Source organism: Sphaerodactylus townsendi, linkage group LG08 (genome assembly GCF_021028975.2).
Source record: "Sphaerodactylus townsendi isolate TG3544 linkage group LG08, MPM_Stown_v2.3, whole genome shotgun sequence".
In the NCBI taxonomy this organism is placed as follows: Eukaryota; Metazoa; Chordata; class Lepidosauria; order Squamata; family Sphaerodactylidae; genus Sphaerodactylus; species Sphaerodactylus townsendi.
In genome coordinates, this window is record NC_059432.1 from 98157886 (window position 1) to 98174603 (window position 16718).

Consider the following 16718-nt stretch of genomic DNA (forward strand, 5'->3'; position numbering starts at 1 on the left):
ACTCCCCAGGTCATCTACTAGGTTTATTTTTTATTTGAAGAAGAAGAGGAGGAGTAGGAGGAGGAGTTTGGATTTATATTTTCCCCCTTTCTCTCCTATAAGGAGACCCAAAGGGGCTTACAATCTCCTTTCCCTCCCCGCCCACCACAACAAACACCTTGTGAAGTGGGTGGGGCTGAGAGAGCTCCGAAGAACTGTGACTAGCCCAAGGTCACCCAGCTGGCATGTGTTGGAGTGCACAAGATAATCTGGTTCACCAGACAAGCCTCCACAGCTCAAGTGGCAGAGTGGGGAATCGAACCTGGTTCTTTGCTTCATTTATACCCCGCATACGTCCCCAACCACTCTCTGAGATAGGTTAGGCTTTGAGTGTCTGACTGGTCCAAGCAGGCTTCCATGGCAGAGTAGGTATTCAAACCTGGCTCTCCTAGATTCTAGTCAGACACTGTAACCACTAGGCATACCAGCTCTCCCACATGTTGCTAGACCAGTGGTGGCGAACCTTTGGCACTCCAGATGTTATGGACTACAATTCCCATCAGCCATCTGGAGTGCTGAAGGTTCGCCACCACAGTGCTAGACAAACTTTAGTTGCAGATCTATTACCTGAACTGGAATCTCCCAACAAGACCATCTTCCCTACCTTTTACGTGAAGAACTGAATGTGATAACAAACACAGGGATGCTGCTGTGTGTTGAGTTCTCTCTCTATTCCCTCACCTACAGTTATAGGAATGACTAAAGCACGGATTTTAAAAAGTGATAATGATGTTACGTGTCTCCATAGCCATGTATTATGGGTGTAGGAAAGGGAACTCAGCTTGTAGTTGCCCTTTTCAATGGCAGACCTACGGTCATCGTTGCATTTCATTCCAGTGTTATGATCGCCAGGAGCAAAAAATGGTCATCACTTTAGCCTCTGTAGCTTGAACGTAGGGCCTGCGGTGAAGACCAAATCATGTGCTCGCACCTCAGAGCCTGCAGCTGAGGTAAAGAACAGGAGTGCCCAAGGTCAGACCCTGTAATTGGCAGGCTCCATTACTGGCCAATCCTGATATGAATATTAGGGGCCCATCCTTGTGCCATTTCCCTGACCGCAGACAGCTCCATCCAGAGGGGTGGAGTGAAAGAGTTTGGGGAAGAAGTGTGGCCTAGTGCTGGCATGTTTGCCCTCCCTGGGCAAACACGCCCTCCCTGTTTGCCCTCCATGCCTACCTCAAAAGGTTGTTGTGAGGACAAACTGAAAGAATGGAATGCCCTGGGGCACTTATCCTAGCAGAGAGGGCAAACGCACTGGCTGGCGGCCACTCCCCAGCTCCGTAGTGGTGAAACCCAGAAGTCTGAGTTGCCATAAGGCTGCACTGGTGTCCTAATTAGACACCAGTGGGAGGACATTCTCAGGGGCGGAGCCAATGTTAGCTTCCTCCTGGGGTTTAGGGCTTTCTAGATGGCAAGGGTTTATTTTGCCTCTTTTGCTCCCTGCTCTGGCGGAAAGCCCTCTTGGATGCCGCAGGGCATCACCACAGCAGTGCCACATCCCGCTTCCGAGAGCTGTGGGTGGGGCTGCCCAGTGGTGGGATCCAAAAATTTTAGTAACAGGTTCCCATGCTGGTGAGATTCAAACTGTGGCATAGCACCAATGGGGCCGGGCGGGGCACGACGGGAGTGTGGCCGGGCATTCCGGGGGCGGGGCATTCCTGGGCAGGGCTGTGGCAAGGACGCAGCCACTGCGCCGGTCCTTGGGTGGGAAACAAATGCACGCAGGCGCAGGCTGCCACGCACGCCGGTGCACCTCCTGCTAGACTGCTTCAAGTTCTGCGCTCTACTGCTGAGAGGAGGGGCGTAACTAAGGCAAAAATCACGTGGCAAAATCACCAATTAGTAACCCCCTCTCGGCACACACAAATAATTAGTAACCTACTCTCGGGAACCTGTGAGAACGTGCTGGATCCCACCTCTGGGGCTGCCCGTTGTATCTCTGCCGGATGCACTCCGTGCTCATTTTAGACCTTGACTCTGGCTCCATCACCTGTCCTGGGTCCTGTTCAAACTTTAACTCCTTCCCTGCCTCTAGCAACCAACTTCAGCAGCCTGGGATTAGGAGATGCAAATTTCACATCTGGGGACAGGTTCAACTGTTCGCTTAGGCTTGAGAATCCGAACGCTAAAAATGTTTAAAGTGGGAAGCGTCCTGAGTTTTTACTCCCAAGTATTTAATGCAGGAAGAGTGATAATCTGGTGTGAGCGTCACCAGTCCCATGAACCTCCGAAGACAGCTTTAGGCAAGGCTCAAACTCTCAATCCATCCTGGAAATAAGGGAATAATAAGAATGGTGTGTGAATAAAATGCCATCAAGTCGCAGTTGACTTGTGGTGACCCAGCAAGGCGCTTTCAAGGCAAGCATGAAGTCGGGGTGGTTTGTCATTGCCTTCCTCTACAGAGCCTTCCTGGGTGGTCAACCTTCCAAGTACTGACCCTGCTTAGCTTCCAAGGTAGCAGGACATCAGGCTATGTCGTGCCACTTTCACTCCTGAAAGAAGAATTACTTTTTAATAAGAACAACATAAGAACATAAGAAAGAGCCTGCTGGATCAGACCAGAGTCCATCTAGTCCAGCACTCTGCTACTCGCAGAGGCCCACCAGGTGCCTTTGGCAGGAGGTGAAAGCAATGGCCTTCTGCTGCTCCTGCTCCTGAGCACCTGGTCTGCTAAGGCATTTGCAATCTCAGATCAAGGAGGATCAAGATTGGTAGCCATAGATCGACTTCTCCTCCATCAATCTGTCCAAGCCCTTTTTAAAGCTATCCAGGTTAGTGGCCATCACCACCTCCTGTAGCAGCATATTCCGAACACCAATCACACATTGTGTGAAGAAGTGTTTCCTTTTATTAGTCCAAATTCTTCCCCCCAGCATTTTCAATGTATGCCCCCTGGTTCTAGTATTGTGAGAAAGAGAGAACAAGGCAGTATGTGCACTTTGAGCACTCAAAAGGGTTATGAAATGTATTGTTTTTGCTGCAGGTTCCCATGAAAGGAGCGGCTAAGGAGAGCATTTGCTTTCTTTCTCACCAACTCAAAGGGTTGTTGTGACGATAAACCGGAAGAACGGGATGCCATGTGTTGAATCCTTAATGAGGAAGGATGGGATAGGAAAGTTCAAATAGTCTGAGCTGATCTTCAAGATTTGAGCCATTGCTACAGTACGGTAGCACGTCGCAGACGCCGCTTGCGGGAGACATGCTACAGCCGCCAAAGTGATGATACATGAATCAGTCCTAACAAACAACACTGAGAAGGAAAATGCCCTCTGGAGAATTAGTATTAGTTTCTTTTTTTAAAAAAATGTGTCCATTCTTTAAACTGTGCTTTTGTATTTTTGGATCCTACAAAGAAGAGACAATCAACAGAAAATTGGAAAGCAAAAGAAAGCTTAATTAGAAAACCAAGAGTCAAGTGTGCCCTGTGATATTTTTGTTTTGGCTTGGCACAAGACAAAACTTGGTGCTCCCTCTGCTGGCTACATGAAAGCAAAATGTTTTTCCTGGATTGGAACTGGGAATAATGTACACAGAACCAGCCAGCACAACATTGAAGGGAGGGGTGATGCCCACTATTTAAAACTGGTTTTAAATGGCCACTTGAGACACACTATTGATCTCTTTAAGAACAATTAAAGACCAGACAGCCAGTGTGGTGTAGTGGTTAAGAACAGGTGCACTCTAATCTGGAGAACTGGGTTTGATTCCCCACTCTACCACTTGAGCTGTGGAGGCTTATCTGGTGAACTAGATTAGCTTTGTGCACTCCCAACACACGCCAGCTGGATGACCTTGGGCGAGTCACATTTCTTCGGAGCTTCTCTCAGGTCCACCCACTTCACAGGATGTTTGTGTTTGTGTTTGTTGGGTGGGGGAGGGAAAGGAGATTGTAAGCCCCTTTGAGTCTCCTTACAGGAGAGAAAAGGGGAATATAAATCCAAACTCCTCCTCCTCCTCCTCTTCTCCTTCTTCAACTTCTAGTTTAAAGCCCTAGTTTTGATTTATTTGTTTGTTTGTTTGTTTGACACATGCAGGGTGGCTTACAACAGATAAAAACTTCACAAGCTATTCCTAATAGCTCTCTAAAATCAACACTAGCCAAAGGAAAATAGAGAAAAGAAAGGAAAGAAGGAAAGGGGGAAAGGAAAGAAAAGGATCAGGAGGCCAGCTATGTTGGAAAAAAATGTTACTGTCCTCAACCATAGGCCTGGCAGAATAACTCCCTCTTAAAGCCCCTGCAGAACTGAGATAAGTCCCACAGAGCCTGGGTCTCATTTGACATAGCATTCCACCAGGCCAGGGCCACAGCCAAGAAAGTCCCAGCCAGTGGTGGGATCCAAAAATTTTAGTAACAGGTTCCTATGGTGGTGGGATTCAAACTGTGGCGTAGCGCCAATGGGGCTAGGCTGGGCACGATGGGAGTGTGGCCAGGCATTCTGGGGTGGGGCATTCCTGGGCAGGGCTGTGGCAAGGACGCAGCCGCTGCGCCGGTCCTTGGGCGGGAAACAAAGGCACGCAGGCGCAGGCTGCCACGCACGCCGGTGCATCTCCTGCTAGACTGCTTCAAGTTCTGCGCGCTACTGTTGAGGAGCGGAGGAGGGGCGTAACTAAGGCAAAAATCACATGGCAAAATCACCAATTAGTAACCCCCTCTCGGCACACACAAATAATTAGTAACCTACTCTCGGGAACCTGTGAGAACCTGCTGGATCCCACCTCTGGTCCCAGCCCTGGCTGAAGACAGCTGGATGTCTTTCGGGCCAGGGATCACTAACAAGTTGTTATCCATGCAGCAAAGTGCTCTCTTGGGGTTATAAATTCAGTCTAGAACCCTTCCTGTCAATAACTTTTGCCCTTCCAATTCTCCCTTGCCTGCCCAAAATGCCTGAGGTGAAGGCACATGATATAGAGACATTACTGATGCTAAGTCCATCTAAAGTTGGTCACTCACTGGTGGGGAAAGAAATGGAAACAGGGTCTTTTCTATCATGGCACCATGACTGTGAAATATCCTCACTGCAATAGTTAGCCCAGTGACTACACAATTAACTTTTAAATGAAAACATTTTGACATGCTAATTTATTTGGTTAATTGTGTATATTTCACAGGGTCGTACCCTTAATTTTATCTGAAGCTTTTATTGGTTTTATGCATTTTACTTGCTGCGTTTAGTTTTGCTACTTTTATCACTGTACAATTTGTGCTTTAGTTTTGCTAACGATTCGTTTGTAAGATAGCGAGAACTTTTTTTAATGAAGAGGTAGCTAACAAATCTTTTTTTTTTAATAAACAGGGTCACTCTTCAGTTAAAGCCTGCATTAAGGGTCAGTTGTGCCCTACTGTCTACAAAATATACCGTCAGCTTCATATTGCCTATATTTTTGTGAAGCACATACACGGCTGAAAATAAAATGATCTCAGCAATTTGGACCACTAGGGATACCTGTAGTTAAAGTGCATTATTGCTTGAAGAGCGTTTCCTCCTCCCGTCGAAATGTCGCCTTCAAATCCTGGCAGCAAGGGAATCACTATGTAGACTCGGTATCTCTTGTTTTCCCTAGAATAAAATATAAAAACAGATGATGCTATTTTGATGTAATGGTTGGTATCTTACCAACCTCTTCTGGTGATCTGGATTTCCCTCCCAACCCCATGACCCCCCCAGAATCCCCTGAGACCACTGAAATGCTGGCGGAGGAAGTTGTGGGAGCCTTGTGGACAAAATGCCACGGGGCACTGCTGTGAGGAAGACATCGCCTCCTCCTTCTCACTAGTGGAGTTTCTCGTGACACAAGAGACTTCATTGGTACAAGAATGAAATAGGGTGTGTGTGATCTACTCAAGTCCCTCTTCACTGTAATTGGTCCACAAAGTTCCAGCAACTTGCAGGCCAAACTTTTTAGACATTCCCAGGGGCTCCTGGGGGAAGAGGGAGGAGCAAAATGGCAACCTTGTGTTGACTGTTCACAGGTTACAACCAAATATTTTCTTACAAAAACAGGTTCAAAAAACTAGCAAAATTTATTCCACCTTAATTGTAAAAGTATATTTTAAAAAGTTATCTTCAAACCTTTTCCACAAACTTGGTTAACATAGAAGTGAGGAATTATGATCTACGATAATAAAAAATCGACCTCACTCTGAGTTGGCTTTCTATTATCTTGCTTGCCACAGCTCAATGAAGCTGTTCCAAAAACCACAGACAAAACAAGGAGAGAACAAAGACTGAAGACTCATGGTATTGACAACGTTACAATGAATAAATCAGCCCAGAATCCCTAGAAAGGGCAACAAATTGGCCTCATTTATCTTCAACTTGCAAAAATAAAGTACACATCATCCTTTTAAACTGGTATAAAATAAGAGTCCCGTGGATCTTTAACAAAATGTATTCCAACACTAGCGGGGCCTGGCCACGCGTTGCTGTGGCTTATTGTGGTGAAATGGGAAAAGAACAGTAGCAGCAAATCAATTGCAGAGGCCAGCAGTGGGTGCTCATGGAAACGCGCAGGCTGATACTGTGCGATGTCATTGATGTGTGTGACCGCATCCTCCCTCAGTTCTCTTCCCTTGCTGGCACCCCTTCCCCTACCTCCCTCCCCTTTCCCTTTGCTAGAGTGGGTGGGTCATATCCAGATGCTGGGCCCGCTCCCTCCCCTCCCTTGCATACCACCCCTCCCTCACTCCCCTCCCTCACTTCTCTTCCCTTGCATGCCTCCCCCTCCGTCCCTTCCCTCTCCCTCTGCTGAATGTGTATGAGAGTAGGTGTGTTGTGTGGTAGCAGTGGGTGAGGCACAGAGAGTGAAAGGTACCTGCGTGTGTGTGTGTGGGGGGGGGGAAACCCCACCTGATGTCTCACACGGCAACGTGTGCATGTATTTCACGTCCACTCGAGTTATTGCCTATGTACTGTTTTCACTGCTCATATCAGGCCATCTGAGTGAACATTCTAAGGGCACGAACATTCTAAGGGTGACAGTTACACACAGGCAGCTTCAAGGCCTGGTGCGCCAGGATAAAGATGCTTTACCTGGCTCAGGTGTGTTGTGTGACAGTGGGAGGTACATAAGAACACAGTCGGGGGAATGAGTAAGTGTCTGTGAAATTTTCAGAGTGTTTGGGCCAGCAGGTGCGGGGTTATTCTCGAAGCAACAAACACATGGTTCCATTTTATATATATATATATATAGAAGATAAATGTATGCTGGGATACATTTTCTTAGTCTTTTTTGTTAGTCTTTAGTTTTCAAAATTTAGTCTTTATTTTTTGTTAATCTTTAAGGTGCAGATAAACTCCTGTTTCATTTTGCTTCAACAGACTGACATGGATATTAAACTGGAATCATTAAACTGATTCACCAGACATGTACCATATCCAGTGAATTCTGGGAATTGCAGTTCTGTTATGGGTGGAGGGAGAATGTTAAAACTCTTGAAACTAAAATCCTTATTATTAGGATTTTTAGGAGGTATTATTATTAGGTATTAGGAGGTATCCATGAAAACTAATGCAACATAAAACCAGTATGTATTTTTAAACTAAATATGTTTTTAGTTTTCAAGACCAGATAGTCATAAAAGTAGACAGCAGAAGTCAAGAAGCAAATTTGCTGCCAATAGACTCAGATATATAAAAAACATTTTCTCTTTTAACTCATATTTATTCTTTTATCGCCTGACAGATTATCATTGTGGACCATCCAAATTATGGTATAGTTTTGAATCCACAAATGCACTTCAGTCTCTAATTTTGTTTTTGTTTTTACAAAACTCCAGTAAAACTTAAAATTAACACCACAGTAAAAATTAAAATCAACACCCAGTATGACTTTCCAAATCTGCTTAACACCAAAATTTATGATTCTGTCCTCTTGAAAGGCAAAGATCCCACCAAAAATGAAGAGACAGGAAATGACCACTAGATGGCGCATATCATAAGGTTTAAAGACACAGAAATTATTAGTGATTCTACCAAGCCGATATATCATTTCCTAGGAACTGTTTCTAAGATTTGTATTACTATATTACAAACAGCCAGTTCCAAACAAAATGTGTTTTCAGCAGTGAATGCCAGGTATGTACTTTAAATGGGAATGCTCCCATCCTTTATTGCATAGTTCAAAGTAACAGCAGTAATTCCAGATTACAAATGTAATACAGGTACTTGCCTAAGTAAAATTAAATGTGTGCTTTGATGGATGTTTTGGATGAGGACCAATATGAAGAAATAAGCTTCTCTTCACAGATCACCCTTCTGGAATTTTATTGACTACCATCCCAGTCCCCCAATACATGAGAAGTAGATAAATCTAAGCATCCTGCCTTCTCTCCTATTATGTCTTCATATATGCTGTTCCCTAATTATTTATTATTTTATACTGGATTAATGGAAGGAAGGAAGGAAGGAAGGAAGGAAGGAAGGAAGGAAGGAAGGAAGGAAGGAAGGAAGGAAGGAAGGAAGGAAGGAAGGAAGGAAGGAAGGAAGGAAGGAAGGAAGGAAGGAAGGAAGGAAGGAAGGAAGGAAGGAAGGAAGGAATATTCCCCTGCCCAAGGAGCTTATAGGTGAAATTTTGATAGTGAAAATAGCAAAGGAAAATGAACAGCATGGATCACAAGGAAACTGCAGGGAGAAGCCAAAGTTCCCAATATGACTTTGCGCCTTGACAGAGTTTGTTTTGATCACTCTGACTGTAACATGACCATTCAGCTAGCTGTTCCCTGAAAAAAACACCAGCGTGGTGTAGTGGTTAAGAGTGCTGGACTCTAATCTGGAGAACTGGGTTTAATTCTCCACTCCTCTACATGACCAGCAGATTCTTATTTGGTGAATTGGATTTGTTCCCCGTTCCTACACATGATGCCTGCTGGGTGAACCTTGGGCTAGTCACAGATCTTCGGAGCTCTCTCAGCCCCACCTACTTCACCAGGTGTGTGTTGTGGAAAGAGGAAAGAGTTTGTCAGCTGCCTTGGGTCTCCTTACAACAGAGAAAGGCCGGGTAAAAATCCAAACTGTTATTCTTTTCTTATTCTTCCTCTTTTACCAGGGTCTACAGACCATTCAGTCAGGAAAAAGCAGAATATAAAAAACATTCCTTTCCCTTTTAGATTCTAATCCTGGATACCCATGATGTTCGAACCCAGGCACAGAGGTTAACAACAGCTAGTTTCCTGCTTCCATAAATGGGGATTCCAAAAAAGAATGTAATGCAGCAGTGGCGTAGGAGGTTAAGAGCTCGTGTATCTAATCTGGAGGAACCGGGTTTGATTCTCCGCTCTGCCGCCTGAGCTGTGGAGGCTTATCTGGGGAATTCAGATTAGCCTGTGCACTCCCCCACACGCCAGCTGGGTGACCTTGGGCTAGTCACAGCTTCTCGGAGCTCTCTCAGCCCCACCTACCTCACAGGGTGTTTGTTGTGAGGGGGGAAGGGCAAGGAGATTGTAAGCCCCTTTGAGTCTCCTACAGGAGAGAAAGGGGGGATATAAATCCAAACTCTTCTTAATTAAAATCCATTTTTTGTCAGGAGCAACTAACTCTGATTAATTGCACACCTGCATTCATATACCTTGGGTAAACTGAGGCTTTCTTACTTTGGCCACATTATAAGAAGGCAAGGCTCACTAGAAAAGATAATAATGCTAGGAAAAGTCAAAGGCGGCAGGAAAAGAGGAAGACCCAACATGAGATGGATTTACTCAATCAAGGGAGCCACAGTCCTCAGTTAGCAAGACCCGAGCAAGGCTGTCACCAAAAAGGGTGTTGGGGAGGACACTGATTCATAGGGTCGCCGTGAGCCAGAATACCAGGAACTGAGGCGCCTGGGGGTTGATGGGTACTTTCACTTCAGCATAATCGTTGCAAGATATATGTAAGCTGATTGATATTTGTAATGGGCCTTTCCTATGCAGTGGCGTAGGAGGTTAAGAGCTCGTGTATCTAATCTGGAGGAACCAGGTTTGATTCCCAGCTCTGCTGCCTGAGCTGAGGAGGCTTATCTGGGGAATTCAGATTAGCCTGTGCACTCCCACGCACGCCAGCTGGGTGACCTTGGGCTAGTCACAGTTCTTCTGAGCTCTCTCAGCCCCACCTACCTCACAGCGTGTTTGTTGTGAAGGGGGAAGGGCAAGGAGATTGTAAGCCCCATTGAGTCTCCTGCAGGAGAGAAAGGGGGGATATAAATCCAAACTCCTCCTCCTCCTCCTCCTCCTCCTCCTCTTCTTCTTCTCCTTCTCCTCTCTCTCTCTTTTCTGGGCTTCATGGCTTTAACACGGATTGGAGATAACTAGGCTAAGTGACCCTGGCGGGTCATCTCCCAAGAGAAACAGGATATGCCTGTTTGCCTTAAATGGGGAGACTAGCCAGGTGGCTGTATCTATCTCTATATTGTGGCCTTGAGATGCCTCAGCCTCTAAACAACTCTCTTCACACTTTCTCTGGGTGTGACAAAAGGAGGGGGGGGGTCAATTGGGAATAAAGGGCTCCAAGAAAGCCAGGTTGGGCTTTCTCACAACATTCCAATAAACGCTACTGATCAAGAATCCAGAGTCTGTTTATTGACTGAGGAGATGAGGCCTAACACAGAAGCAACTTGACAGCACTTAAGACGCATCCACACAACCCAAAGAAGAAGAAGAGTTTGGATTTATATCCCCCCTTTCTCTCCTATAGGAGACTCAAAGGGGCTCACAATCTCCTTGCCCTTCCCCCCCACAACAAACACCCTGTGAGGTAGGTGGGGCCAGTGGTGGGATCCAAACATTTTAGCAACAGGTTCCCATGATGGTGGGATTCAAACAGTGGCGTAGCGCCAATAGGGCTGGGCGTGGCACGACGGGGGCGGGGCTGAGCATTCCAGGGGCGGGGCATTGCTGGGTGGGGCTGTGGCAAGGACGCAGCCGCTGCGCCGGTCCTTGGGCGGGAAACGAATGCACGCAGGCGCAGGTTGCCATGCACGCCGGTGCACCTCCTGCTAGACTGCTTCAAGTTCTGCCGCTACTGCTGAGAGGAGGGGTGTAACTAAGGCAAAAATCACGTGGCAAAATCACCAATTAGCAACTCCCTCTCAGCACACACAAATAATTAGTAACCTACTCTCGGGAACCTGTGAGAACCTTCTGGATCCCACCTCTGGGTGGGGCTGAGAGAGCTCTGAGAAGCTGTGACTAGCCCAAGATCACCCAGCTGGCGTGTGTGGGAGTGCACAGGCTAATCTGAATTCCCCCGATAAGCCTCCACAGCTCAGGTGGCAGAGCTGGGAATCAAACCCGGTTCCTCTAGATTAGATACACGAGCTCTTAACCTCCTACGCCACTACTGCTCAGAGTTAGTTTCAACCAAGAAGCTTCGTTTCAGATGGGAGAGGAAATGAAGGGAGGCATGTATGCAGCAATAAACTGGGCTCATTCATATAAAATCCCAAATTAATGCTAGTTTAAAGAATGTACGGAACGCTGCATGACTGAACGTACTGCATTAAAATGACTTATTTCCTATTAATAAGTAGCACAGGAAAGCCATGACAGGCCTATTTCTTTTTTTCTGTAGAAGTAAGAAAAAATTTCTATGAATAACAGTGGAAATGAGATTTAACTTTGCACAATTCTACATGAATACACATTTTGCTTTAAATTAAAGATTTCATCTGCACAAGGCAGGGCAAGTCATTGGAAAGCGATATGTATTAATTATTGAGACTTGCCAAAAAGTAATTACACAAATAAATCACTTATGAGCAACTTCACTTTCATAAAAAAATATAACACTTTGCTTAGCAAAACAGATCATCTGAAAATCTGTCCACGTAAAGGGAAGGTTATTAATTATACATGGCTTCTATTGTCTCAAGAACAAAATAGGTGCATATTCTTTGCTGGAACACTCCATCAAATGCCTCCATTAAGGTTTAAATATTTATGCCAGAGCGAACTCTTCATCTCCATGAAATCCAGAAGATTAAACTTCTCATATATAACATGATCTGATTCGCTGCCTCCTCCTTACTGAAGGTAATCCTGAGATCTTGAGCACAAAGGGAAGATGGATTTCGGAGCATTATGAATGATGTACTTCCTGATTCATCTAGCAAGAGTGAACTATATGGCTCTTGCTTGCTGGATCAAGCAAAGGGGGACATATTCAGACAGAATGGATTGATCACGGGAAATTGGGTCATAGCAAGTCAGACCACTGGTCCATCTATCTCAGGGGTCTGCAACCTGCCACTCTCCAGATGTCCATGGACTACAAATCCCATCAGCCCCTGCCAGCATGGCTGATGGAATTTTTAGCCCATGAACATCTGGAGAGCTGCACGTTGCAGACCCCTGATCTATCTCTTTACAGTTTCCTCAGCATTTTCCCAGACTCTTGAGCAAGAAAGGTTTTCTCTCAACAGATCCGACCTGAGTTCCTTTCACTGAAGACATCATGGGATACATTTTCTTCATGTATCGGATCATGTTCAAAGTGTTGGTGTTGACCTTTAAGGCTGCGAGGGGTCTTGGACCTGCAGTCCTACAGGACCATTTCTCCCTGTATTCCCCCATTAGGTCCTTCCGCTCATCAGAGGGAAACCTGCTGGAGATCCCTGGCCCAAAGGATGTCCGGCTGGCTTCCACGAGGGCCAGGGTCTTCTCAGCCCTGGCCCCTACCTGGTGGAATAAGCTCCCCAGTGAGATCAGGGCCCTGCGGGACTTAAATGACTTCCGCAGGGCCTAAGGGATGGAGCTTTTCCGCCAGGTATTTCCATCTAGCCAGCCGGCATGACCGTTATCATCATTGGCCTCCTGTGGGTGCAGTTGGGGGGTGGGTGAGTTTTTTTGCCATCTGTAGTTGCTTTGCCGTTATGGTCGTTGTTATTGTTTTTGATTTATTATGTTTAGTGGTATTATGTTGTCTGCCGCCCTGAGCCCTGTTGGGGAGGGTGGGATATAAAAATAAATGAATGAATGAATGAATGAATGAATGAATGAATGAATGAATGAATGAATGAATGAATGAATGAATGCAAAGCATGTTCCCTTCTCCTGAGCTAAGTGTAGCTCTTCTTAACAACACTGTTTGTTTATTTATAGTCCAATTTATACCCCTCCCCAAATCCATCTTGCATTCCCAACATTTATGCAACACACAAACACAACCCAAGAGAAGCTGACACTCATTAGCGGCTGATGTTCTGCACATGGATAGGTGAATAGTTGAATAGATGCACCCTAGACTGTGTTTTTTTGAGCAGGCTCACCTGTGGGCTTTTAGAATCCTTCTTGCGATGGAGTCACCAATCCGGTTAGATACAATCTTGTCATCGGCGCAGCTGATGAAAAACTGGTTCTAAAGGGTTGGAAAAGAGAACGGAAAACCCCCCTGAAACAATCTTGCTCTTAATAACATTGTTATTGCACAGTTATCTGATATTACGGCATCTGTCAGTGCAGCAATTTTCAAACAGTGTTCTGGGAAACCCTGGGGATTCTTGAAAGCTTTTTTGGAAGCAGCTGGAAGAGAAGATTGGTCATAGAGCAGAAACTTCCTTGAAAGACCACTTGGCCAAAATCCATTGCTGATCTTCCTCTGTAGTATTCATCCTCAGGAGATTACTGAGCACATTTTCGTGTCTTATCCTATCCTATCCTATCTTAATTTATTTCTTTTATTTATATCCCCAATAGGTACTTAAAGTGAACTACATTAGGGGTGGCCAACCTATGGTGCTCCAGATGTTCATGGACTACAATTCCCATCCACGCCTGCCAGCATGGCCAATTGCCAACATCCGACAATTGTAGTCCATGAACATCTGGAGCACCATAGGTTGGCCTCTCCTGGTTTACATCACTCCCTTCTCCTGTGTTTTATTATCACAACAATGCAGTGAAGTAGGCCAGACCAAGTGTCCGTCAGTGGCCCAAGCTTCCACAACAAAGCAGGGATTCGAACCTGGGAGGAGGAGGAAGAGGAGAAGAGTTTGGCGTAGTGGCTAAGAGCAGTGGCTAAGAGCAGGTGCACTCTTATCTGGAGGAACTGGGTTTGATTCCCAGCTCTGCCGCCTGAACTGTGGAGGCTTATCTGGGGAATTCAGATTAGCTTGTGTACTCCCACACACGCCAGCTGGGTGACCTTGGGCTAGTCACAGCTTCTCGGAGCTCTCTCAGCCCCACCCACCTCACAGGGTGTTTGTTATGAGGGGGGAAGGACAAGGAGATTGTAAGCCCCTTTGAGTCTCCTACAGGAGAGAAAGGGGGGATATAAATCCAAACTTTTCTTCTTCTTCTTTTTCTCTGCCTAAGCTACCTCACAAGGTTATTGTGAGAGTAAACATGGAGGAGGTGGAGAATCATGGTATGCAACCCTCAAATCCTTAGAGAAAAGTGAGATAAAAAGCACCAAGTAAATAAGTATATTCTGCTGCTCGCTGCATCACATAAACATTGCCTAAAAACAATCCATTTGCTGTGTTTTGTCCAAAGTCTTGTTTTTCATTCATATGCTGATCAAGTCAGTTCATGAATTGAGCCTATTGTTCCTTTGATCTTCTGACAGCCCCCAATGCTACTTCTATCTTTTCTTCACCCGATATTCAAATTCAAAATGTAGCCTTGATTAAAAATGCGAATATGCAAATCTGGGTGGCAAACATGCAAGCCAAACACTCTTTCAAGAATGTTCTGTTGCTCACCAAAGAAGTTCATTCATTCACAATCTGGTGTTTTTCAGGAGCACCTGCTGTCATTCATTGAGCAAATTTCACAAACGAGCTTGCGACTGTTCAAAACAAAAACGCTGGCTTGCTCACATGCGCTGCTCTCCCTGCAGGCTTGCTACTTACCTCAATGTATATGTAGTGTTGGCTCTTTTCTATCACAGTGACATAAGCAGTGTGGATGGATTCCTCGTGATACTTGATCCCAGCCGACCAGTCAGCCGCAGAGCGGAGGACCTAGAAAAGAAACCACCAGCTATTTATGCTTTTTTTTTCTAAATTCCCGTCAGAGCTAAATTTGAAAACCACTAGGAAAGGCTGAAGGAAGCAGGATAAGAAGGAGAGACAGCATGAGAGGGCCACGGCCTTCAGTCTGCAAGACCTGAGCAAAGCTATTAATGAGAGAACGCTTTGGAGGTCATTAATTCACAGGGTTGCCGTAAGTCTGAAGCAACTTGACGACACTTAACACATGCATGCGCAAATTTGCAAAACTGAAATGCCTTCATGCATTCTGGTCTGCTGCTTCAGGTCGCCACACGCTAGAAGGAAAAAAAGAGGCTAGAAGGCATATCTGCTCTTGATGATCAACAGTTTGACAGTGTCATTAATAATGATACATTTAAATGGACAGTGTTGTTAATAATGATCCATGTCGTTTCAGATGAGTAGCCGTGTTGGTCTGCAGTAGAAGAACAAGCTTCAAATCCAGGAGCTCCTTGAAGATCAAGATTTAAAGGAGGAGGAGGAGGAGGAGGAGGGAAAGGAGGAGGAGGAAAAGGAGGAGGAGGAAAAGGAGGAGGAGGAGCAGAAGCAGAAGCAGAAGAAGCAGAAGCAGAAGCAGAAGCAGAAGCAGAAGCAGAAGAAGAAGAAGAAGAAGAAGAAGAAGAAGAAGAAGAAGAATATTCTTCAGGGCAGATTCTTGAAACAGTATACCTGTTGAGGACCCACCCCTCACTAAATCCTGGCTCTACCCCAAATTTCCAGGAATAATTATTCCCACTTCAAAGCAGCTATTTTTATCCAGGGAACCAATCTCTGGAGTACATCTGTAATTCCAGGACATCTCTAGGCCCCACCTGGAGGCTGGCAACCTTGTGAGTTACTTTAGCCTAATGCTCTGTACTTCAACTGAGCAAGGATTAAAATCGATTGTTTCCATCGTATTTGTGATGGCTGATAAACTTCACAAGGTGAGAGGTGCAACCGCTCCGTTCAGAGATAAATGCCGTCTAGCCGGAGAACTGATCTGATGAAAGTGAAGTCTGTCAGATCATAAAGTTCAGGAAAGATGGATCATTTTCAGTCTTGCAGAATCGCCAAGGAATGTGCTCAGTCCACTAATGCAGTCTCCCAACCGAAACATCTTCCTGCTTCTCCCTAGCAATTAACAGTCTTACAGGAGAAGGAATAGTGTCTTCAAGGAAAGCACTTCCCATACGTGAATTCTCTAATCAGCTGGACAAAAACAGGCCTAATTCACACTGGGGCAGGCTGTAGCATCTTGGGGGGAGACTTGCATGATGGAATGGCTGCATGGCTGATGGCAGAAAGGAATGGATATTGTTTTTATCTGGTCGCTCTCTGTAACATCTCTTTCCCTTGGCACTTTTCAGTTGTTCATAGCTGTAAACTGCTGAACACTTCATGCATCTGATGAAGCAATCTCAGGCTCATTCTGCACATGCAGAATAATGCACTTTCAAACTGCTTTCAGTGCTCTTTGAAGATGTGCAGAATGGCAAAATCCACTTGCAAACAACTGTGTAAGTGGTTTGAAAACGGATTATTTTACGTGTGTGGAAGGGGCCTCTGATTCATGAAAACTGAGGCTGGAATAAATATCAGGTGCCACTGTCCATGCTGGAACAGATACTCTGCATGCTAAAGGTGCAAGTCTCTGGCCTTTGAAATATGAAGCTACCATGTCATCAGGTCTCATCTAGCTTCTGATAGGCAGCAGTGGTTCTCAGACAAAGAAA

The 16718-nt window shown here is 45.5% G+C and overlaps 1 protein-coding gene across 1 annotated transcript in view; it reads right to left on the bottom strand.

Annotated features, from left to right (window-relative positions):
• Positions 1 to 16718, bottom strand: part of PLD1 (phospholipase D1) — a 137201-nt gene that overhangs the window by 15530 nt on the left and 104953 nt on the right. Inside the window, exons 14-16 of the mRNA XM_048506934.1 lie at positions 14863 to 14973; positions 13279 to 13367; positions 5484 to 5597 (exon numbers count right to left, since the gene is read on the bottom strand). Of these exons, the coding sequence (XP_048362891.1) occupies positions 5484 to 5597; positions 13279 to 13367; positions 14863 to 14973 (314 nt within the window). The remainder of the gene's footprint in view (positions 1 to 5483; positions 5598 to 13278; positions 13368 to 14862; positions 14974 to 16718) is intronic.